Source organism: Passer montanus, unplaced genomic scaffold (assembly GCF_014805655.1).
Source record: "Passer montanus isolate IOZ18808 unplaced genomic scaffold, ASM1480565v1 scaffold3, whole genome shotgun sequence".
NCBI lineage: Eukaryota > Metazoa > Chordata > Aves > Passeriformes > Passeridae > Passer > Passer montanus.
The window spans coordinates 3747293-3770319 of record NW_024367707.1 but is presented as its reverse complement, the minus strand read 5'-3'; the positions used below and the strand labels follow the sequence as shown (position 1 = coordinate 3770319).

Sequence of the window (23027 nt, the reverse complement as noted above, 5' to 3'; positions counted from 1 at the left end):
ATCTTCAGAATTCAATGAGAGCTACAGTGGAATTGCATGAAGGTAAGAAAGAAGCCTATCCATCGATCAAAACCTTAGTCACTTTGGGGAAAGAAGATCTATCTATTAAGGTAAATGCCTAAAAACAATACACATTGCAAACCTGCCAGGTTTAGAGTAGAAAGACTTTTAATTTGAAAAAGCAAATTAATTGTTGTATCACCTGTTTCATATTCATTAGAACAGAATATTTTCAGTTGGGAGGGACCTGCAAGGAACATCTTGTCCAGCTGCCTGACCACTTCAGGGCTGACCAGTGTCAAAGCACGTTTGTTAGGGGCAGTGTCCAAATGCATCTTGGTCTCTGATAGACTTGGGCCATTCACATCTCTCCAGGAAACTTGTTCTGCTCTTTCAGTGCCCCTCCCATACAGAAATGCTTCCTGATGTCCACTCTCAACCTCCACTGATGTTGCAACTTTGAACTGTTCCCACATGTCCCATCACTGGATCCAGGGGGATGAGATCAGCACCTCCTCCCTCCCAGTTCCCCTCCTCAGCAAGCTGTTAGACCATGGCCATGTCACTCCCAGCCCACTTCTCTCCAAACCAGACAGCCCCAAAGTCCCTAACTGCTCCTTTAGTTAATTTTTAAAGTAATTTAGATAATGCTTCTTGATGTTTTGTGGTGTTTTTCAAAACCTGATGTTTAAACTCTTCAATTTTCATTCCTTAGATAAGTGACCAAGGTGGAGGTGTACCTCTAAGAAAAATAGACAGATTGTTTAACTACATGTACTCAACAGCACCCAGACCCAGTCTGGAGCCCTCGAGGGCTGTGCCTTTGGTAAGCAATTGCAATATGTATTTAAATGTCCCTTTGCAATACTCTGATTTTACATTTCCCTTCACTGCAATCTGCTGGATCAGGTTTTCCATTGAGGAAATGCTTTATAATTAGCAAGTCTTTCCAGGTAGAACAGAAGAAAATGAATTCTGTTATCATCACTTGGTCTGTGGAATAGAAAATTACTTTGCTTTGTCTTGACATTACATTCTTGGAAACAAGCATAAAAAATCTGCACAAGCACAGTATTTTCACAGGTTAATGGGCAGCATCATTAGTGCAATATTACAGAGCAGGTGAATGACCTAATGAGCTCCTCTTTGATGTATCAATTACTCTAAGTTTCCTATCATAAATGGATTAAAAAGCTGGGCCATGCTGCTCAGCACTTGAGAAGCACCTTCTGGCAGTGCACAAGCTTATACTAAAGCTTTAAGATCATTTTTGTCTAAGTTGTGGACTGTAAAAATACCTCAAAAACCATTCCTGTTCCTGCATGTGGTGTGAACATATTTGGCATATTCCTATTTAATTGGAAAAACCTTATGTGATACTCCTTTCTGAGATGCATCAGTGCCATATTTCATGTAAAAAATACTTACCCATAGTTTCTTTTAGGCAGGCACATTATTTCAGTGTTGAATGAGTATATTCTTTTAGCAAGCATGATGTAAAAAAAATCTTAAGATACTATTTCTAAATAGTTTTATTAAATTACATATTGGCTCATTGTGATAAAAACTGTAAGGCTACTGTTCCACTTGACTGGTTTCAGTAAGTGGATTAATACAGATACTGTATTTTGCCTCTTCTCATCTCTGTTGCTTCTGATGCAATCCTTTATCTCTAAGCCTGTTGAGAAGTTGATTCTCTAAGAAACTTTCTGTCCCTGCTTAGGAGCATTCTCATCTAGCAGGTTCCTAAGTAGTTGGGTTTTTATCTCCCCTACTGATACTTCTGTGCTTCAAGTGCCTTCAAGATGAATAATGGGGCAGAGCATGGAATCACAGGATCATTAAGAATGGAAATGACCTCCCAGGATTGAGTCCCGCCTTTGACCAAGCACCACCATGTGAATTAAACCACAGCACCAAGTGCCATGTCCAGTTGTTCCTGAATGCTTCCAGGGATGCTGACTGACTCCAGTACTTCCCTGGCCAGGCAGTTTCAATGCTTGACAATCCTTTCAGTGAAGGAATTCTCCTGATGTCCAACCTGAACATCCCTGGCATAGCTTGGGGCTTGTTCCCTCTTGTCCACGTGACTATTTTGGATGTAAAATATTTAACAGTAAACTGAGGGTAAAATCAGTTCAGAGTGACTCAGAGGTAATAAATTTCCTCTAAGCTTATGAGCAGAAAGTCTTCATGGTGCTGCCTTGGTCCACAGTGGGTACCATTGTGGCATGGCAGTGCATTGCCCTGGGTTTCCCCTTTGCTCTGTGGGAGGTGCAAGCCCAGTCCTGTGTCTGCCCTGCCTTGGTGCTGATCCTTCACAGCTCCTACCTCTACAGCACATCTCAGTCTTCTATTTCAGACTCATGCTTTTTCATAGAAAATCATCTTGAATGTGGTGAGAGGCAACAGGCCTTAATTCAAATACAAGCTTTTTTCTGTCACAAATGGTAGACTCTCTCTTGATGCATAATCTGCCTTTGTTCTGTCTCACATTTGATCAGCAATTTACCCTATCAGTCTACAAGGATTTCCTGAAACTCGTTCTCAAGATAAACTTATACCTTGATTACCAGTTGTATTCACTATTAAACTGTCTCTTCCTTTGTAGCTCTGATTGTAAAATGTGTTCATCTTAGGACTGACACTATTCTTTTTTCTTTTTTCAGTGCATCTTTAGCAATGCGTTGCTATATTTACTTCCTCATCTTCAAAACTGCTTACTTTGATTCTGTGGCATTTATCTTGGGTATTCTTCTGTATCCCATTTTCAGGCTTTATTTTCCTTTCCCAGTCTATGCCACTGTAGTCAAACCTACAAAGGATCCCCCTCTCTTGTGAGTCTGGCAGCTTTTTCCCTGTAAGTCTGACCAATGCCTGCACAAGACTGAAAGCTGAGAAAAGCTCTTCAGCTCTGTTATTTATATGTGTGTGCAGAAAGAAAAAAGTCATAAACTGTGAGTCTGTGCCAAATCTTGCCACTAACAGGAACAAGGACTTAGCAGTGAAGTTTGACATGTTATGTGTTATGGCCCAGATCCAGTTATAAAAACAATTATGCTGTGCTTTGTATGTCAGTCTGGAAATAAAAATCCTTCAGCAGAAAGGTTCTACATAACTCCTCTTTGATGTCCATACAGAAGGAGTCTCTTTAGTGCCAAAGACCAAACCACTAAAAAATGTGAGTGCTGGAGAAGGTTGGTAGTGTGTCATCTTTGACTTAGGTAATGTTTTAAGCTAAGCTGGTGTGAAGTGTAAACAGACATATTTTTCTGTTCTAACATTTCCCCCCATTTTTATATGATCCCCGTTTAGTTTATGAAACATTCATGGAATTGGGCAGTGGAAGAGAGGTATCCTTCTGTTGATTGGGGAGAATTTTTGCTCCCTGTCATTGCAAATGTTGTTTAAATCCTGCTGAGAAACCTTGTTACCATGGCAGCATCCAGATTCTAGTGGGTTTTAGGTTCATCTGCACTGCACATAGAGTACAGATTAAAACACATGGTCATGCTTAATGATAGTAGGCTTTCTTAGGGAATTTAATGGTTCTTTTTCTGACAGCATTTGTTTCTAGTAAGAGAAACGTGTCTTAAATTAGTTTTAATTTAAATCTGTTGATGCTAGCAACACAGAAATGTAATTATTGCCTTTTTGTTTAATGCATACCATAACATTTAATGATAAATTTGCCCTAAGGAGTTTTCCTTTCTCAAAGCAGATGTGCCATCATGGACTGTTCTGTCCTCTTGGTCAAGCACAGATCTATGTAATGAACACCTCTTGTTAATTGTCTTTTGTAAAATAGACCCTTTGCAAGGCCAGGGTTTAACAAGGTACTCATCTGGGTCTGTTGTCTGTGTAGCTGTTGTAAGTTACCTGGTGTGGACAGCACCCTGAAGGCAGTGCACAGAGAGGCTGGCAGGAGATGTGTGAAAGAGAGCTGCATGAAATAATGATGTGGGCTAGCACAGGGCAGAAAGGAACAGGGGACAAACAGAAGTTGGCTTTTAAGGAGGGGTGGTTCTGGAGTGAGGGAAGTATAAAGTGTTTTCAGTATTGTTTGATACTGCCCTTTACTTGAGCTGGTCCTTGGGGTATGGACTGTCCACAAGTTGCCTTTTGGTTGCTGTGCTTTGTAATTTCTGTGATGTATTTATTATCCAGTCTCCAGAGGACGAAGTCAGCTTTTGACTTTTTTTTTAGTTCTTTCTAAGACAGCCAGATCAATTTTTTAGAGGTTAAAAAAGAAATCTCTGAAGTTTCAAGGCCAGTGTTTGAAAGTCATGCATATGTCTCTGGTGGGAGACAAAATTTCTCTTTGAGAAGTTTAAAACATGATGTTGGGAAAAGTGCAGCTAAACAACTGTTTTAACTCTGTTAATGGACACGAATAGCTGTAATAGGCAGTGTAAAAAGAGCATATTTGGCATTTCTGTTTCTCATTTTGCTTAGAAGAACTGAGTGGGCAACTGCAAACCAATTTAATACTAAATTTAGAATTCTGTAAAAACAAGACAAAAACGGCCAAAAGATGTTGTAGTAGATGACAGCAAGAGAATTTGTGATGGACACTTCAGTACAAGTTCTTTATTGTTCACTTTTTCCTCAAGGGACTTCCTATAAAGTCATACCACATATTAGCTGTACATAATGGTTGCAAATCCTTCTTCTTAGCATTCTCTTTTTTGTATAATTTCAGGCCTTTGTTTATAAAATTCAGGGCATGTTTATCACTTTCTGTCAGGTTGCTTTTGTCAAATATTATTGTGGAATGAATTTATTGGTTTTCTGAAAGCTTCAAGTGTCTATTTTTTCTCGTAGTCCACCCATACTACCCTGCCTTGTATTATGTTTGGGTTTTTTTCCCCAAATGCTTGTGTGTTCCTTTATTGCACTGGATGGTCCAGAAAAATTCAGGTGGGATTTGGGTGCATAACCAACCACTGTGGTTCCCAGCACACAGCCGGTCATCTGAAAGATGTGTTGAGCAAAATCTTACTCCCTGGCTCCAGTGAGAGAGACTTGGAGGGTTTTCTAACAGCTTTTCTGACAAGGGAGGGTTGGAAGAAGTCCCTTGTGATTGATCTTGTTGCAGGCATGGTTATGAATAACTGTTTTGTTAATTTAAAATCTAAACTTTGTACCCATCAAGTCCATTATGCTTTGAAAATTGTGTGGACTGTACTGTGTCTCAGTCCTCAGTGCTGTGGAATCCTGATCTTTTGTTAAACAGAGAGGATCATTTGCCTTGTGTTAGTCTGAGTGTTCCTCTGCAGGACTCTGCTGATCTCTCTGGCATCAGCAGTCCCTTAATGGTGTGACCAAGGTGAAGTAGACAAGAGTTGTCTCTGGCTTTCTTCTGTAGTCTCCTAAGTGTGGATACATTTGAGAGAATGATTGCAAGCTTGGGGAATTAAAAATATGCTGTCAAAACTCTGATTTTTTCCAAAGAAAGAACACAGTGGTCAGCAATGGTCCTCACAGTGAGGAAGGTGTGTAGGACATTGGTTTGCTTTGCTGGTGGCCAGCAGCGTGTCTGGTGTGCTGCATCTGCCTGCCTCTGAGAAAGTGAAAATGGACAAGGGACTTCTAGCAAAGGACTCAGCCCTTTTTGTACTAAAAACTAATGAATAGGAGAAGAGGAGTTTGCTCAAAAGGCTGAATATGGACTTAGAGTATAAGCTGAGAAATAAAGGAAAGCTTCAAAAAGAACTTGATACAAATCCAATATTTAGGTATCCTCTCTTTTCTAAATTAATGCAGAGATCTGTTGCATTTTTAAACTTTTCATCATGTTTTTCCTTTTGTTCTCTTGTTTTTGCAGGCCGGGTTTGGCTATGGATTGCCAATTTCTCGTCTGTATGCGAGGTACTTTCAAGGTGACCTTAAACTCTACTCAATGGAAGGCGTGGGTTCAGATGCTGTTATTTATTTGAAGGTATGAATTTCACCCTTTTATAAACTAGTAATGCAGTGCAGGTTGTTTGTAGCAGGTTCTTTTCACTCTTCAGTTTGTTTTCAAATTTCTTTTTGCAATCTTTGACGCTTTTACCTAAATCAGTTACATAAAATCCTAAACCCCAAGATTATATAGGTTAATCTGGCACTAACACTAGTTAGTTTGCTTTGATTTTTTTTTTCAGTCCCTGTGTTGGATTGTTGCATTTTGTTAATCTGTCGTAAGTGGTGAATCTTCCAAGAACTGTGATAAGAGATAATTTTGGTTAATGTTTTTTGATTTTAAGTTTTGGCCACAATAGAAATGACAAGTTTTGGCCAACTCCTGACTAGTAAATATGGTCTTTTCTATGCAGTTCTTGATGCAATAGACTGTATTGATCCTGTTGTCATTTTTTGGGACAGCCCAGGGGCTGAAGGTTGGCACTGGTTGAATTCCATGAGGGAGTTCAAAAGCACAGAGTGTATAGCTCGTGTAGGTTGTTGGCTTTGCACTGTCACTGTGCCCTGCTGTATATAGCAAGTGACTTGTGGACTCCTCTGCTTCTGGTGGGTTTGATCCTCTGCATGTGAGTGTGGAGGAAAAGGGTCTGGCCTTTCTCAGAGGAACAAGGTGGCCCAGGGCACTGAACTGGGTCAGCCCCCACGGGTCAGTGTGCTGGCAGAGCCCCAGTGCATTGGGAGGGGAGGTGTGGGAGTAGCTGTCTGCTTCATGTCAGTGGCAAATCTCACTGAAATGTTTCTGACCAAAAATGTTTTTCTTGCCATCTGTGTGGACACCACTCCCTGGAAAGAAGGGGGAAGTATTTTTCAGTGCTATTATTTTCTTTAAACTTTGACTGGGGCTTTGAGTATCGCTAGAGCTACTAGTCACACTACTCAGAGTAGTGCTGTGACATGTAACACAGGGATAACTGTGACACTTGTGGGTGCAGAAGCTGTAACTGTAGAACTCCCAGAGTATCACCTTGCTCTGTACCTCCAGTGATACCTAACCATTGCTTTTGTTTTCCCCTAGGCCCTTTCAAGTGAATCATTTGAAAGACTTCCTGTTTTTAATAAGTCAGCATGGCGGCACTACAAGACCACACCTGAAGCAGATGACTGGAGCAATCCTAGCAGTGAACCAAGGGATGCTTCTAAATACAAAGCTAATCGATAATTTGCCACCTTTTGTCTCTGTTGGAGATGACCTCTGCATTCAGTATAAAGTCTCTGCTTTGTTCCAAAATCCTTCAAACCACAGTAGCTAATTACTTCCAAACAAAGACCTAATCAGGGCATTGAAAAATACTAAGAACAAAGTGATGATTGGGACTTAGAGGAAGGCACTGAGCACGTTTGGTATGTGAATCCTGTGTACTTCACCAGAATATGCTTGGTTGCTTCAGTCATGCATTGACAAAAGGGATCGCACTGTGATCGCACTTAGGAACACAATGTTGTAACAAAAAGATACTTTGGAAGTGGCCAATTCTTATGCAATGTAAGGATTGGTAAGATGTGCAGAACCCCTAAGTGGTGAATGGTATCTTGCACAGCAGTATGGTATAAGAGAAAAATTCTAACATAGTTAAACGTGTGCTTCATGCAGCATTTGTATTGCACAGTGTCACCCCCAAGAGAAAATCCCTTTGAGCTCTTCAGATCTTATCTCTAGTGAGTTTATCAATTCATAGTTCTAAAAAGGGTTGTGCAGCTTTAAACTGATGCTTTCTCCAAATTCCCAAAGCCATTTGTCATGTGCATACAAAAGTTGTGTTGTTATAAGATGGTAGGACTTCCACTTCTTGGTATGCAACTTAATGATTTTCTTGACACAGAAATGCGTTTCTGTGCATTTTTCCTTGTTTTGAGGAAAGCTCCTAAGTAGTTAGATCATCTCTTCATACAAGAAATTCTGTCAATACAGGGGCAGGGGGTAATTCAAGTTCCTATTTGCTTACCATTTTAGGGGAATTGGGGAGGGGAGAGAAATGCTGAGAGGCCAGACAGCCAGTCACACAAATGAATTTGCCTTAAGAGTGTTGGTTGCTGAAACCTGATTAGTTTAAAACCTGTAAATAGTTTGCAAAGTTATTTATACATTCAATGTCTGACTACAGTCTGGTAACCTGAATTTGTAGTGTATATAAAGATGTTGTACACCAGCTTTTGGAACATGTCATTGGTCTAAGTACATGAAACTGGAAATACAGTAGAAATGGGAGGGACAAAATGTGGCCAGTACCTGGTTTAAGCTAAAAAATATCAAAGATTTAAAAAATGCAAGTATTTTCCCCTTAAATTTATCGTAAGGGTCATTGCTGACTATTAGAGAATTGTTCCTCACAAAGTCTTTGCCAAATGCTGTTTCTGATACTATGGCCTTTCACAAAAACCTGTGAAATTTAGAAGCTCTGGTGATACATTAGCTGTGGCAATAAAGGAGATGAGTTGTAAGCAGCTCTGATGCACCCTCAATTTCTCTTAGGTGTTTTGATATTTTTTGGGAAGATAATAGAGATTTTAGCATGGAAAAATTAAACTTGTTTACTGAAATTGTGGGGGAACTGTCCCTTTTGTCCTCCCAGTATTTATTTTTATAAAGAACTGATTTATTAGGGAAATGCTGAGAAATTCCTAGGTATTTTAAAAAAAGAAAAAGAATCTTAGTTTGACTTTACAATAGTACTTTGCACTTCATAGCACATCTCATTGAAGGATTATAAAGTGCTTTGAGCAATAAACTCCATAGAGCCCCATTTGTGAGGAGTGGAAGTTCTTGCCTTGCCTGTGTGGTGAGTTCTGACCGTGTGTGAGCAGAGGGTGAGCTCACAGGGCTCCAGGTCCCACACACAGGGACTGGGATCAGGCCTGGGAGCACCAGGCCCGTGTCTCCATGGGCTGCTGCCCTTCCCTGTGGATCAGGAGGCAGCAGGGCAGTGCTGGAGGCTCTCCCCTGCCGGCAGGGCAGTGCTGCCCTCAGAGCCCCTCAGAGCCCCCTCTGCCCGAGGCAGGAAGAGGAGGGGGCCGAGGGGGCCCTCCCATCCCAAACTGGACTTGTTTGGCCCTGGCCAGAGGGTGTGACACGTGTGGCTTCCAGAGCAGCAGCTTCCCAGCACTGCTGCAGAGAATGCAGGTTGTTATTCAAGCAATACAGCTGTGGTGATACCAGGGGGATGGTTTGACTGAAACACTGGTTGCAAGTTACATCTACTAAAGTTTACTCCTTTATCTTCTGCCCCCACCTGTAACTTCGTACTGTTTTAAAAATTATTTCAAGTTGCATGTGTTTTCTAGTAATGTTTTACAGTAATGGCAGAGGAGATTTTGCTTCAAGATGAAAACCTGTGATGAAACTAATGTTTCCTCGGTTGCATGTGGTCAGTTCTTTGTAGAACATTACCCAAAACATTCCAAGGAATAAGGTAGTCTGCATAAGAAACTTGAGTTTCAGCTTTTGTTAGAAATTGCATTTTGAAGTAGTAAATCCTGACCTGGCACTTGTTTTTGGCTGTCTCCTCATACACTATGAGGAGAGGGAACAGAAAGCGAAGGAAGGATGCTGGCACACTGGACTTGTTTTCATGAAGTGCCATGGGAGCCATGGGATGTAAACCATGGAAAGTGAACAAAAGCTGAAGTTACCATGGAGGACGTTGTGCTGTGTTAGTGATGTCACTACTTGATCCACAAAAACAACTGCCTGCTTGCAGTCAGGAGTGCTCCAGTACTTAAAAACTGAACTCCCCTGAAATGACACCCATTTCCAAGAAGCCTGAGCTTGTACAAACACCTCAAAACAGCAGGCTGGAACACAAGGAATTAATTTTCTTTCCATTCCCCAAGGTCTTTATGGGAGCACTACAATGAACACAAGAGAGAACTTTTCTTCTCTCCAGCCTTGTCCAGGCAGCCTGTGCTTTAGTGGCAATCCCAGGTGTGCCATCAGCTGTTCCCCACTCATTGTCCTTATGCCATGTTTCTGCACAGGGTATTAGTCTGTTTCTTGTTCCAGGAAACAGCAACAGCAGACCTGCAATTAGGAGAGGGTTTTTCAATGGCTGTGCCTGAAAATGAGCATGGGTGGGTTCTTAATATGGCTGCTTTAACTACAGATACTGATTTTTTTTCAGTTACTTTTACCTTTGATTGGAATCTCTTATAACTATGTTTTAATATCTTGGGGCTGTTAATTCCAAACTTTCTCGTGATACACAAGTATATTTCCTTCTTATGAATTTCAGATTTATGGCCTGCTGATGTCATTGCAACCTGTTTGTCTTGACTTACAGGACACAGAAATACAAAAAAAATGTTTTCGGTGAAAATGTTCCTTACCTGTTGTGTTTATGATTAACAGACTTTAACAAGAGATGTTTGCTCCTTGATTCTCCCTGAGAATTTATAAACAACTTCTGTATGTCATAGTGTAACACATAGTTTACTTTTTGTCCATTGTGCATTTTTCTGGTGTATGTGTCTTGAATGTAATTTTATTAATCCTCTGCCTAGTTTAATATTAATAGAAGTCTCTCCAAATCATGTAGATATGCTCCTGCTTTTCTAGGCTTTGTTTCAAGGGGTCTTTCAGAATCCACGTTTGATGAGAAAAATTCAGAAGATACCAAAATGCTTCTTTTGCAACTCAGGTGCAGACTTTGCCTGTGTAATTGACTCTGATGACCTGGGAGAGCACAGAGAAAGTCTTTGTCCTGCTGCAGTCTGTGCTACCTCTGGGACAGTGTTTAAAGCAGGTCCATTGGCACATGCTTAAAGAGTATGGATATTAATTGTAGTGTTCTTGGAAAACTCAGGCTGCTTTTTGGCCATGAAAGGCTACATTTACTGCTTTTTTTCTTTGTCCTCAGTAAAAGCTGAGGACAAAGCAGCTTTGTAACAGCTGTTCACTTTCTCCAAGAAGTGAGCAAGAGTGATCTTTAGTACAATCTCCTGTTTGCCTCCACCAGACAGTATTGAAGGTGATATCTTGAGCTCATTGACATGGAAGAGGTTTCCTCCCTCCTCACCTTGGTACCTCGGGATCCTTATGTGTGAGGTGCTGCAAAAGTGGTCAAGATTCATGAAAATAATTCTGTAGCAAACAGCCTCAGTGTTCAGTGTTAGTGTTTATCTTGAGGGTAACCATGCCCCTTGCACAGTGTTCTCTTTCCTTGCTTGTTCCCAGGTTGCCATGGTTTCTGGTAGCTCTTCCTTGCTTCTTCCTGGCACCCACACCTGTCTATGGATTCACATATGTAAATGTGGTTTTGCTGAAGTTAAGAGAATATGATGGCACGTGACAGAACAAAGTGTTGCTGACTTCACAGGTTGAGTTTGTTCACAAATGAGGAACGTGGCTGTAAATTGTGTAGTGACTTCAGGGCTGAATCTTGCACATACTTGCACAAGTCAACAGTGTATGACAGGAATGCCACTTAAATGAATGCTCTCAGGATCAGGACTCAGGCTGTTGATATTAATTTGAAACAATGAAGATATGTGTAATTGAAGTGGCTTTCTAATTAAAAATAAATAAGAAAATTTCAAGTTCATGTGCTTTAATTGAAGCATTATGTTGCCTTAAAAGTCCTCAGAAATCAGCATAGTGAACTTGTTTGCTTCTTAAATCTGGAGGGGTTTTCATGTGGTACTGGAAGGATGGATGAGTGTATGATAATTCTGACATTGCCCTTCTGGTGTTAATTGCTTTATTGAATTTTTCCTTTGAATTGAATACTGCCAGGAGGTGTTGGGCACAGTGCTCTGAAATCCATGCCCTCTGCAGGTGACATCGGGCAGAGGCAGGTTCCAGGCAGTGCCAGGGATTGTCCTCAGGGACCTGCAGGCTGGAAGGTGTGCTGACCCTGCACTGGCAGGGTGTGATGACTTTGTCACGGGGGTGGAAATGAAGTCCCTTTGTCCCCGAGGTCAGGGACAGGACAGCTCTTCCTGGTGAGCTGCTCTGTGCTGCACCTGGCATCCACCAGGGAAAGTGGGCTTGTGGTGCCTTTCCTCTGAGGTGGCATCGTTTGAATCTACTACACCTGTAATGGAGGAGTGAGAAGGTATTGCTTCATGGGATTACTTGGTGATATTTTAAATTTATTTTTGAATCTTCTGATACTTGTCTTGTTTCTAGTCTTTTACCTGTGTATTTGACTTGTGTATACTCTTTATTTTCCTTTTTTCTTTCCGTGGTTGACAAATAAAATTACATAAAAACTACATGTTGACATTTTTAAGGGACTGGTTTGGTTTCACACAATATGGAGCTCCATTGGTGATTTGGCAGTCCAAGGTCAATTTCTCACATGCCTGCAGAGGAGCACCCTCAGGGAGCTGCACTTGGGAGCTCAAGAGGAATTCTAACATATGAACAGCTTTTGGGTTTGGGTTTTTTTCTGCTATATAAACCTTCCAAAAGCTAATTCTCAGATTGTTCTTGACCGCCAAAATAACTGTTAGAAATCACATGCCTGCAGAGGAGCACCCTCAGGGAGCTGCACTTGGGAGCTCAAGAGGAGTTTTAACATATGAACAGCTTTCGGGTTTTTTTCTGCTATATAAATTAGCTTTTGGGAAAAAGCTAATTCTCAGTTTGTTCTTGACAGCCAAAATAACTGTTAGAAGCAGATATATAACACCCAAGGCTTCTACCTTGAAATTTGTTCAGTGTTCCAGGATGTTTTATATGCATTCATAAGTTATTGAAGAAAATAAAAATCCCAAAGTTTGTTACCAAGCAGTTCTGGAGCAGGAAAATGCTTGGGGACCTGTCTTGCTTGGCTCATTAGCTTTCTTATTAAGTAATAAATGAGGCTCCAGATGGCCAGGATTTTGCTATAACTGAGATAATTTTCTTTCAGATTAAGATTTTATTTTAAAACTTCAGCTGAGAAGAAATCTGTGTGTTGTACTCTCTCACTGCTTACCATTTGCCATGGCGGGGTATTCACAGGAGCCGAGTAGTTAATTAAGTAGCTCAAAATTGCAAAATGTGTCAGCACGTACTGCATATTTGACAGTTGCTGCCTGTAGAAGATAAAGCAAACAGTTGCAGCAGCAGTATAATGAAGATTTATGGCTTTAGGACACAGGCATATGTGGGAGAACAATTTGTTGTAATAAGGAATCGGTTTCTTGTTACACAATTCATGCCTTTTTTAGATGGCTGTAGACTTTGTACTTCAGTTTGTTGTTTTCAGTGGAAAGAAGCCTTGCAGTAGACAGGTTTTAAATGAAGTGAAACATATAAAACATGTCAGGCATGCTTGATAGGAAATGTTTTTAAAATGTTAGATCAGTTTATACGAATAATCTAACTCGGAGGCTGTTTTTACTTGCAGCTTTTGTACTATCTTCTCTGGGAGTTAGATGGAGTGTAGTAAATAATGCCTGCTGTGTGTTGTCTAAGAGCAGCAGCCATTTAGAAATGGTGCCACAGCAGTTCCAAAGTCCTTCTACATCCTAGAGACTTGCTTAATTTTTGTATTTCTTTGGCCCAGGCTACTCCCTTCATGTGTGTCCTAGTCCAAAGGCAGTATGCACATCACTGCTTCTGTCAGTGTGCAGCTGGAGCCAGCCCTTGAACACTGTAAAACAATTTTCCATTTTGATCTGCCACTGTGGGTTCTTGTTCTGAAATTAAGAAATGTGCAGGTACCTGCAATACACTCATTTAAAATACTATTTTCAGAAGAAAGCTTCAGTTCTTCCCATTTTCCAGGTCACATGCTGACTGTTTTGGTATTTGGAAGCTTTCAGAGGAGTTTCATTGAAGTGCTTGTGGTTGTGGGAGCTGATGCTGCAGGTTGTGCCATGAGAGCTGCTCTGGCAGACTCGGGCCTGTGGGTGGGCATGGCTGCCCCGAGCACCTCCCTTGCCTCATCCTTCGGCTGATAAATCTTTGTGGGCATGGAATGCTTGATCTGGGGTGCTTGGGGAGGTGGAGGTCCAGCACTCGAGGCAGGGTCGTGTTTGCGCTGAGGTAAAGGAGGTGGCTCTCTGTGTGCCACGGGTGAGTCACAGCTGTGTCCTATTTATCGTTGCACTAAAGGTTAAGTTTTCTCCCCAGGGAAACAAATCTTCCTTCTTGGCTTTCAGAGCTGGGTGTCCCTTCAGTGGATGGGTGTCTGTGGTCAGTGTGAGGCAGCACTTGAAAACTGCCCGTGTAAAACCACTGGCTCCTGCATCTTGTAATGGACAAGGCTGCCACTCAAACTATTCACAAATAGCCTTTTGTGATGGGAGAGGAGGCTGGAGTTTTGCTTTGTTCTGGTCTTTTGAAATGCTTGTCTTTTGTCTTGCTGTTAGTGCTCAAATACATAATGCATCTCAACTTTGGGGTTCTTTGTAAACAGTTGAGTAGAACATGCAAGGAGACATCTTGGGTGGTTCTCTGTGGGTGCAATTTCATTCAGGTGAGAATGGCTGGAGTCACTTCTGCTGATGGCATGGTACCACCACCACTCATTGCATAATGGCTGGGTTTTAATTAGCTCCTGTGTGGTTTAGCTCTACCTTCTTAATGACAAATTGATTTGACTTCCCAAAGTGGAAGTTTAGACGTGTCAGAATAGAGGTGTTTGACCTCATAGCATTATTTTTTTCTCTTTCTTTAAAATATACAGACTGTGAACTTGTGGGTTTTCTAACAGTTCTTCATGTTCTCTCTGTGGCTGTGGTACCAGGTTTGTGCCGTGGGGTCATCTGAAGAAAAGGTTCTCTTGAGGAGGAAAAAGGAAATTAAAACAAGCCACCCAAGATTTGTGATGCCGTTTGAATTATATTTAATTTGGAACCAGCTATTCTGGGGGCATTTTGTTAATTCTTACACAGGATATGGCTTTATGCAGTTTTGTTTGCATGTGAACAATATGAATATTTAAAATGTCAGGTTTGTTCTTTTCTGAAATAAATGCACTCATTTGTGAGGGGCCTTTTAGATAACCAAGGAGGGGGATGAGTGGAACAAATGAAAATTTCCCTCAAGGGATAGTTTCCCATTTTGTTTTGGCATTTGGCTTTTAGTGACATACCATAGAAGTGCAAGCTCAGAACGCTGGTAAAAACGAAGCTCACTAACTCTTAAACTGATGATGATATAAACATATATCTTAAGTATGACCAAGTAGCAAAGTAACTGGATGTTTACTGGTTAATGTGTTAGTTTTGAAATAAAAAAGCTGGAGCCCAGTATGGTGTGTAGAACATTGAAATGACATCCCCTGTTGGTAATCAGAACTGGTCACGTGTAAAGAGCAGGTTAGAATTTATCTGCTCTTAGTGCCCAGATGATGCCTTTGCAGTTCACAATCACTTCATTTTATGGAAAACCAGTGCTTGTAGAGAAATATAATTAGAAAATCACAGGAATACAGTTAAAAAAAAAAAACCAAACCACAAAATGTGCTGAAGAGGGCATAATTTATTCTATCAAAGCTGTTTCAAGAATTTGAGTATGTGTGAGACTTGATGTGCACATGCAGCCTGGGTGGTGCCACCAGGGAGGATTTTCCCTTTGAGTGTTCCTGCTGTCATGTGCTTAGGCACAGGAGTAATTGAGATAATGGAACATTTTTGTATTGGTTAATCCTGTTAAGCATTAAAAAAATTAAATTGTGTTTGTGTGAAAGGCAGAACTGCCTCACCTGGCTGAGAACTTGCAGTTCCCCATTCCTTGTTGAAGCAGGGATTGATGCCATTGAAGAGTATCTAAAAGGAGATGGAGATACCAGGTGTGAAAGAACTGTTTGAACTGGCCAAGGAGTGACTGCTGGGGCAGGTGTCAGTGTCATATCTGAGGAACTGGTTGTGCCATGGGAGCCTGCTGCATTCCGCGGGGAGCTCCGGCAAACGCGCTCGACCTGGGAAGCAGCTCAGTTTTTGCTGGAGTCTCAGTCCCACATTCCCCACTTAGCACAGTGAAAGTGCATGTCCAAAGGCTTTCAGTTACTTTTATTTCACTCTGTATCTGTCTCTTCTCCCCTCAGGAACAGCCATGAGGCACTGGCCTTGATTTCCATTTGGTTTAGAAATGTTAATGCTGCCCTTCCTAACACTAGGAAAGGGCCTTCCCTTTGGAAAGAAAAGGGCAGAAATCACCTCTGTGTGTGTGTGCTTGTGGAACACACGTTGGGTTTTGAGAGGAAAGGGAACTCTTGTCAAAATCCAATCAAAAGAGGAGTTCTTAAGATGGTTTGGTACTTGAAAGGGTCTCCGTGCAAGAGGCAAAGCCCTGGCTCCATTTTCTGCCTCACTCTCAGCTCTGTTTTATGAGAAGGTCAGGGAGTTATGTGCTATCACACAGGAGACTTTCCATGATGTTTGGTACCCTTTTACAAGCAAATCTACTGTAGCATCAAACCTTCCTTCCTGCTGAGCTGCCAGGCCTGGTGTTGGTTCAGGGACTGCCTTGTTCCCAAGGGGTTTGTCACCAACCAAAACAAGGGTCCCTTTGGGCTGGGCTGCACACTGTAAGCTCACTCCCAGGGATGCTCCTTGTGCATCTCCCAAGTGGTACCAAGGCACTGCTGAAAACAGACCCAAATCCATCTCAGGTGATACAGGGAACCTTGTAGTATCTGGGAGCATTTTGGTGTGGACTGTGTGCCATTAAAGTTTTTCTCCTATGCTCAATGGCTTTGAAATTTGCTTATTCTGTAATTAAAAATGTCTTGGCTAGCAAGTCCTGAGCTTCCATTTGCTGTTTCAGCTTCTCCCTGCTGAGGCAGGACTGTTGAATAATCTTTAGAGCTGCTGCAGGTACTGACTTCTTACAGAAGGGACAAACAGGAAAGAGCAAAGCAAGAATATCTGTACACCAGACTGACTTGGTTCAGGGAAGAGTCAAGTCCAAAAGCCAGAGTCAGGATTTGTCCCTGTGGGTCATGTTTGCTGCTGCTGTTTTCCATCTGGCACAGCCATACATCATCTTGGCACCCATGTGAGGAGCTCAGCTGCTGCTGGGGATGGTTTTCAGCAGTGGAATCAGAATGGCTGCAAAAGCACAGTTTCTTTCTTCCACTTTGAAGTAAGAATTAAAATATTGGTTCCTGATTCCACTGTGCTGGGGCAGGGTAAAGAAGGTATCAGACTGCTGATGTCTGATACACCTTTCCAGCTGGGACAAGCACTCCTCACCTTCACCCACACTTTTCTGGCTGCAAGGTAAAGGCAAGGAGAGGTGATCCTGCTAGTGCAGAGAGCAGCAGAACTCAAGCAGCAGCCTTTGGGCATGTTGGCAGAGCTGCTCTCGTGGCTTTGTGGGGGCCTAAAGCCCTGGGCTACCAGGGATGGGGATGACAGGCACTGTGCCATCACTGGGGTTTCCTCTGCAGGTTGTGTTCACGTGTCCAAAGATGCTGTAAAATGAAGGGGAGAGGCAGCTGTGTCTGTCATACACTTTATTGTTCATGTGGAGCTTGGCTGATAAATAGGACTAAATTATAGCAATACTTGTGAAAAGGAAAACCCAACCATGACTCAGAAGTGCAAAATTGCCTTCCACGTGTCCAGACACCATGAGCTTCTGGTTTGCAGGAGACAGCACGTGAATGTACCAGCAGGACACAGGCTTCAGCTTACTGGTATCCTAAAAGCAAACAAGACACCTGGTACAGAATATGGCTTTGTTGCTGGGTAGCCACCTGTGACCCTGAGAAACAGCTTCTGTTAAGAACAGGTCACTGGTGAGTTTTTCTCTAGTTCCCATGTACAAGTCGTGGTGCTGTCTCCACTTAAACCACTGAGCAAGGGCTGCTGAACAGTAAGTGCTAGGAAAGTAAAATGAACAAAAAACAATGGTAAAAGCCGAGAACAACAAATCCTTGCCCACCTCCATTGCATTTGGATATGGCTCGTCTATCAACAGCACCAGTAGAAGCAGACAGTTCCTGTGGTGGAGGAGTGGTTTGTGATGGGAAGACTTAAGACTTGCAAAGGATCAGAAAAACTAACAAGTGCATCCCAGGTATGAAATTACAGTAACAGGTTGCCTAAGGCTGAGAAAGGTCTTAATTGCATCATCCCATCAGGCACACAGCTGGTGGCAGCTGAAATATCTGTGGCTGTCCCTTTGCACATTCCCTATTTCCTGCTCACCTGTTTTTGCAGCTCTGTGAAGGAACTAGCTTGACTCCAGAGGACAAAGTGCATGAGATGCTGTGTACTTGGTCTTGTGGTGGTCTGAGAAGTGTCAGTGTCTGGCAAAATGTTGCCAAAGAAAATCGGTAACCTGGTAGTGGAGGAGGGATGAAAGCTGTAGGAAGTGAGCAGAGTGTGGGGCTAATTTGGTGCCTCGTACCAAGGTCTGTAATTTACTTGCCCAGAAGAGCACCTGGAAAGGTGTCTGCCTACCAACCAGGTCACCCAGGCAGGCAAGGACAGCAGCCAGGGGTGCTGCTGCCAGCAAGCACAACCACCTCACATGCTCGGGCATCTCAGTCCCTCAGCTTTTTCCAAGAGAGACGAGGAGCCCTCCCTGCTCCAGCATTTCCTGTGCTGCCCGTGCAGGGAACCAGCAAATGCTGACTGGTGCTGCCCACAGCAGGGACAGTGACCTGCTGGGTTTGCAATTGCAGGCAGTGGTGGCACAGGCGTGCTGCTGTGCCTGCCTGAGGCTGTGCCCAGCAGGCTGCCTGTGACACAGGGACAGTGGCAGCCTTTACCTGCTGGGCTGGCCCAAAGCTGCTGCTGGGCTGGAGAGCCTCAGACGTGCCTGTGCAGCCGTGCCAGGCAAGCCTGGGAGCCAAGTGGCATCAGTGGCACAGCCCCACCACAGTGCTGGGGGTTTCCTGCAGCTGTGGGGCAGAGCAGCCCCAGGGCTCAGGAATCCTGCAGCCACCCCAGCAGGCATCAGCTGAGGGACTGAACGTGGAACCAGACGTCAGGCAGGACTGGCTTTGCCAGTTAGGGAGATCAGCATTGAGGGGAGAGCTTCACCAGTGTTTCTGCTTGAGGCTGTACATGTGTCATGGACAGAGAAAGAAAATAGTTGTGCCTAATCCTGTTCAAAAAGTTTCCTTTGTTTTTTTTTAAATTTTTTTTCTCCATATTAGTGTAGAGGAATAGCCTTGGGATGCTCTGCAGGGCTTTGTGTCTGTGAACATATCTTGTTTAGAGTCTGATGAGAAGTTTGTACTGGCTGTACTGGCAGTACCATGTGACAACAGTACTGTTTGTCATTTGCTGGTACATAGCAGGGAGCAGCAGGTTTTCCTAGGAGGCCACGTCCAAAGGCCTTGGGATATTTTTATAATTCACCAGTAAAAACCATTCAGCATCTTCAAACTGTCTTATTTCCTACACCAGCACATTCCAGCTATGGCAGTCTCTTCATTTACTTTCTTGCCTTCCAAGTGCAAAGCCAGGGAGCAAACCAGAAGTGATTAGGCAGCTGTTCAGGCACTAGGAACACAGAGTGATTTGATAAAGCAGAAAGCCCCACTCCTTACGTACACTCACACAGAGGCTTGGTCAACAAGCAGCACTGAATGTGTTAAATGGATTTTCATCAGCTTGTCTGGAGAGCTCTTCATTTCAGTGCATGATTTGGGCTCTGGGGCAGATGTCATTCAAAAAGAAAAGAACCCCAACTTTATTCCCAGTTTCTCAACATATTTGCTGCAGCAATGCCATTCCTTCACGTGCCAGAAGAGCTCAAGGTCAGCAGGGTACAACTGTATCTTCTCTCTCTGCAGGCTGCAGCCAGCACTTCCCTGTGTGCTGGGTCTGGATCAGGAGCCAGCTGGGCTCCTCCTGCCAGTCCCCTCCGTGCAGAGCTCCCGCGGGCCTGGCCTGGAGCAGCAGCTGGAAAGCAGCGAGGCAGGGGCAGGAACTTGCACAGGGCTGTGGTTTTCTGTCCGTCCCGGAGCTGTGCCTGGCAAGTGCTGCTGGCTGGGCCTCCAGCACCGTGAGGGAGTGGGGATGGGATGAGCTCTTCCTGAGATCTCCCTTGCTGTGCTCCAGTTCATTTCTGACATCTCCCAGAGCACGATCCCTGCTGTCAGAGATACCCCTGGTGTTCCTCACGCTTCTCCCCATCCAGTGGTTGAGTTCATAGCTTGTTCTTCTGTCTCATGGTTAAAAAAATATATATTTTATTTTTCATCCTCGTCTCCCTCGCTCATGCTGCTGAGGGAGGCAGAGGCAGCTTTTGGAGAAGAGGGAGGGGAGGTCTTATTGATGACCCAGGGTGGAGATGGAGAGCGGGACGGAGAGCGGCCTCGTGTAGGACTGCTGTTTGGGCTCTGCCGGGGAGAAAAGGCCTGGAGCATTCGGCCGCTTCGTTCCTGGAACATCTGCTTCTGCAAAAGCAAAGTGAAAAGATGCTCTTTGAGTACTGCACAGAGAAGGCTGTGGGCAGGCAGGGGTTGCACTGTGCCTCTCACCTGGGAGTGGGCAGGGAGCCAGGGCCCTGGAGCTGGTTTGTCTCTGCTGTGCTCATGGTAACCTGGTCCTTGCATGCAAGTTTTTACCTCAGCTGGGCCACCCCCAGTGTGGGGACACTGTGTGTACTGGCCTGAGTCACACACAGGGGACTCCCTTTGTGGTTTTTGCACGTATTGGTCACACTCTTGTCTCCAATGGTCACTTTTCTGCCTGAACACCCAATATTCCTAGTTCCCACAGCCTTTTCCTTCTAGAATGTTAGGAAGGGCCAAGCCTCTCCTCCTGAGCTTCCTGGCTTTCCTAGCCTTTATTCCTCTGTCCCTTCATATGGAAGAGAGCCTGGTGCCTGCCAAGTACTGGCACAGCCACTTCCCCAGCTGCCTGGAGCAGGCATGACCCAAACCCATAAACTGAGGGTGGGAATGTCAGAATTTGGGCGTCTGTTGAAAAGAGAAAACACTTGCAGGCTCTAAGTTTTGCTTGGAACTTTATTGTCACTTTTGCTTTGTAAAGCTGAGTGGAGGCCTGCCAGAGCTGGTGGAGTGGAAGAGACACCTCTGCAGTCAAGCAATCTGCTACACTAAGGCAAGTGCCTCTACTCATGAGCAGCAATGTGGCCTGGCGTCACGCTGGGTTACGGAAGACATGGTGTGTGCTGTGCAGCTGCTGCAGGCTTCACATGGAAAATGCCAAATCCGAGTGCCCTGCTGCTCCTCCTGGGGACAGGGAGTAAGAAGCCTCAACCTTGGCTGCAGGATTGGCAGTTGAGTCACAGGCGATGCTCGGCTGAAAGGAAGATCCAGCCCCGAAAAAGTTAAGTTACCACTCAGGTCTGAGAGGAAAATACTTGTGCAGAATGTAAGGTTTGCCTGTTTTAGCTGAGATCCAGCTTGCAGTTGCCCGCTTTTCATCCTGTTCCTATTTCCCTTCCCTCTGCAGTGACTCTGCCCTGTGCTGACACAGTATCTGGCTGCTCATCTTGCTCTTTCTCCTCCTCTTTGAAACTCAGTATTCCCTGCCAGTGGAGAGGCAGATGCTGGTTTCCCCCTCAGGTTTCTGGGTGTTTGCTAAATCCCAGGGCTTAAAAATCAAGCACAAATACTGAACTTAGCTGTTCCTCTGTGAGCTCCCTCTCCTAATTTACATCTTTATCACATTAGCCTGTATTGATTTAGTTTTAGAGCCTGGATTTCACCCCAGCACAGTGGCAGAACAGTTCCTGCCTGCAGCTACGCTTCTCAAGGCTCTGGAGCATAAAACCCACGGTGTGTAACCTACCCCTGCACTACTGCTAGGTCCAAATTAGTCAAGACTTCCTAAAATCTCAATAGTTAGCAGATGGTGGTTGCTCCTGATAAATGTGCCAGGAAGCATTCAGATGGGGGTGGATTTCTGCAGCTAAGGAGGATGTCACCAGGGCTGGCAAAGCCCCAGAGCCTGTTTGCAATTCCATGACAGGGGTGCAAAATTTCTCTTTAGATCACATAAATGTGAGGTTCTGTTGGCTTGTTTCACCCTCTCACTGAAGATAATCCCCAAAAAAACCCCCACGTGTTTGATATGAAATATGTTTTTCCTGGCCAATCAAAATACTTTGACTTCCTTCTGTTGTCACTTCTAACAACTCAGTGGCACAGTGGTGCTTTGTGGTGGTGTGGTGGCAGTGCTGGAGGACATCCAAGTGCCCCAGCCTGGCTTGGCCTGCACCATCCCATGTGGCAGGGAGTACTTGACTGTGCCTTAGTGACAGAGGCCAGGCTTGGAAAGGAGAATCTCACCTTCCTGCTAAGTCCCTCAGCCAGGCTGTAGGACACCTGCTTCCTAGGCCTTCAGTGAAGAGTTTGTTGCTGGAACAAACTGATGCACTCACACCTTCAGCAGGGCAAGTGCCCAGCCCCTCCATGTTGCCTCCTGCATTAGAGCTGGAACCACCAGGCTGCTGGCTAAAACCACAGCTCTGCAGGAGGAGGAGGTGGTGTCACTCACCTGCCTCAGAACACCTTTCTCTCCAGCTGTGCCCTAGCAGGGCCAGTAAGCCATGCCCTTTGCAGGCAAGGAGCTCCTTGGGCCATTGGGTGCTGAAGAAGTAGAACAAGTGTTAATGGCTTCCTTGGGGTGTTGGAGGGTTAGACAAGGCTGGATGCACTGTGGTCCTTTACCAGAGGTAGGGAAATAATTTCAAAGCCTTGACTCAAGCAAGTTCAGGTACACTCAACCAGTTTAGGGTTTGTTTTTGGCAAACTTGCTACTGGGAAGAAATATTTTCCCTGATTCTGATTTTTACTGCCTGTATGTTGATACCCCTTTGCTTTACAAAGCAAGTGCCAGCTGGGTGTGTGCTTTTGAGCTGCTGATTGTTCCAGGGCCATTTTAGGTGCAGGCTGCAGACAGGTGCTGTGGCCTAAACACCATCCCCAGGTTCCAGTTGCAACCTGTCTTACCTGAGCCCCTGATGACATCTGAGGTGTGTCAGCTTTTTGGAAGGCAACCTTCCCCAAGTATCCCTGTGTGCTGAGCAGGGGGAAGCCAGCCCCTTGAAGGGACACCTCATCTGAAGGAACATTTCTGAGAGAGACTGCACAGAAACCCTGCCATGTGAGCTGTGCTTTCTCTCCACTGACCTCAGTTGTAGGTGCCTGCTTCTACATGTCTGAGAGGAGCTGGAATGGATACCTGCACCCTGGAGTGGT

At 44.1% G+C, this 23027-nt stretch overlaps 2 protein-coding genes across 4 annotated transcripts in view; one reads left to right on the top strand and one right to left on the bottom strand.

Annotated features, from left to right (window-relative positions):
- PDK3 (pyruvate dehydrogenase kinase 3) overlaps positions 1-8705 on the top strand; it is a 31420-nt gene extending 22715 nt beyond the window's left edge. The window contains exons 7-10 of the mRNA XM_039714427.1: positions 9-110; positions 716-826; positions 5828-5941; positions 6980-8705. Of these exons, the coding sequence (XP_039570361.1) occupies positions 9-110; positions 716-826; positions 5828-5941; positions 6980-7123 (471 nt within the window). The 3' untranslated portion in view covers positions 7124-8705. The remainder of the gene's footprint in view (positions 1-8; positions 111-715; positions 827-5827; positions 5942-6979) is intronic.
- A 10277-nt stretch (positions 8706-18982) lies between these two features.
- PCYT1B (phosphate cytidylyltransferase 1, choline, beta) overlaps positions 18983-23027 on the bottom strand; it is a 39558-nt gene continuing 35513 nt past the window's right edge. For 2 of the 3 annotated variants that reach the window (XM_039714424.1, XM_039714423.1), the window contains exon 8: positions 18983-20252. In XM_039714424.1, the coding sequence (XP_039570358.1) occupies positions 20046-20252 (207 nt within the window). In that variant the 3' untranslated portion in view covers positions 18983-20045. Of the gene's footprint in view, positions 20253-20811; positions 21124-23027 lie in introns of those variants that run through there. The other variant, XM_039714425.1, reaches the window with a different exon arrangement.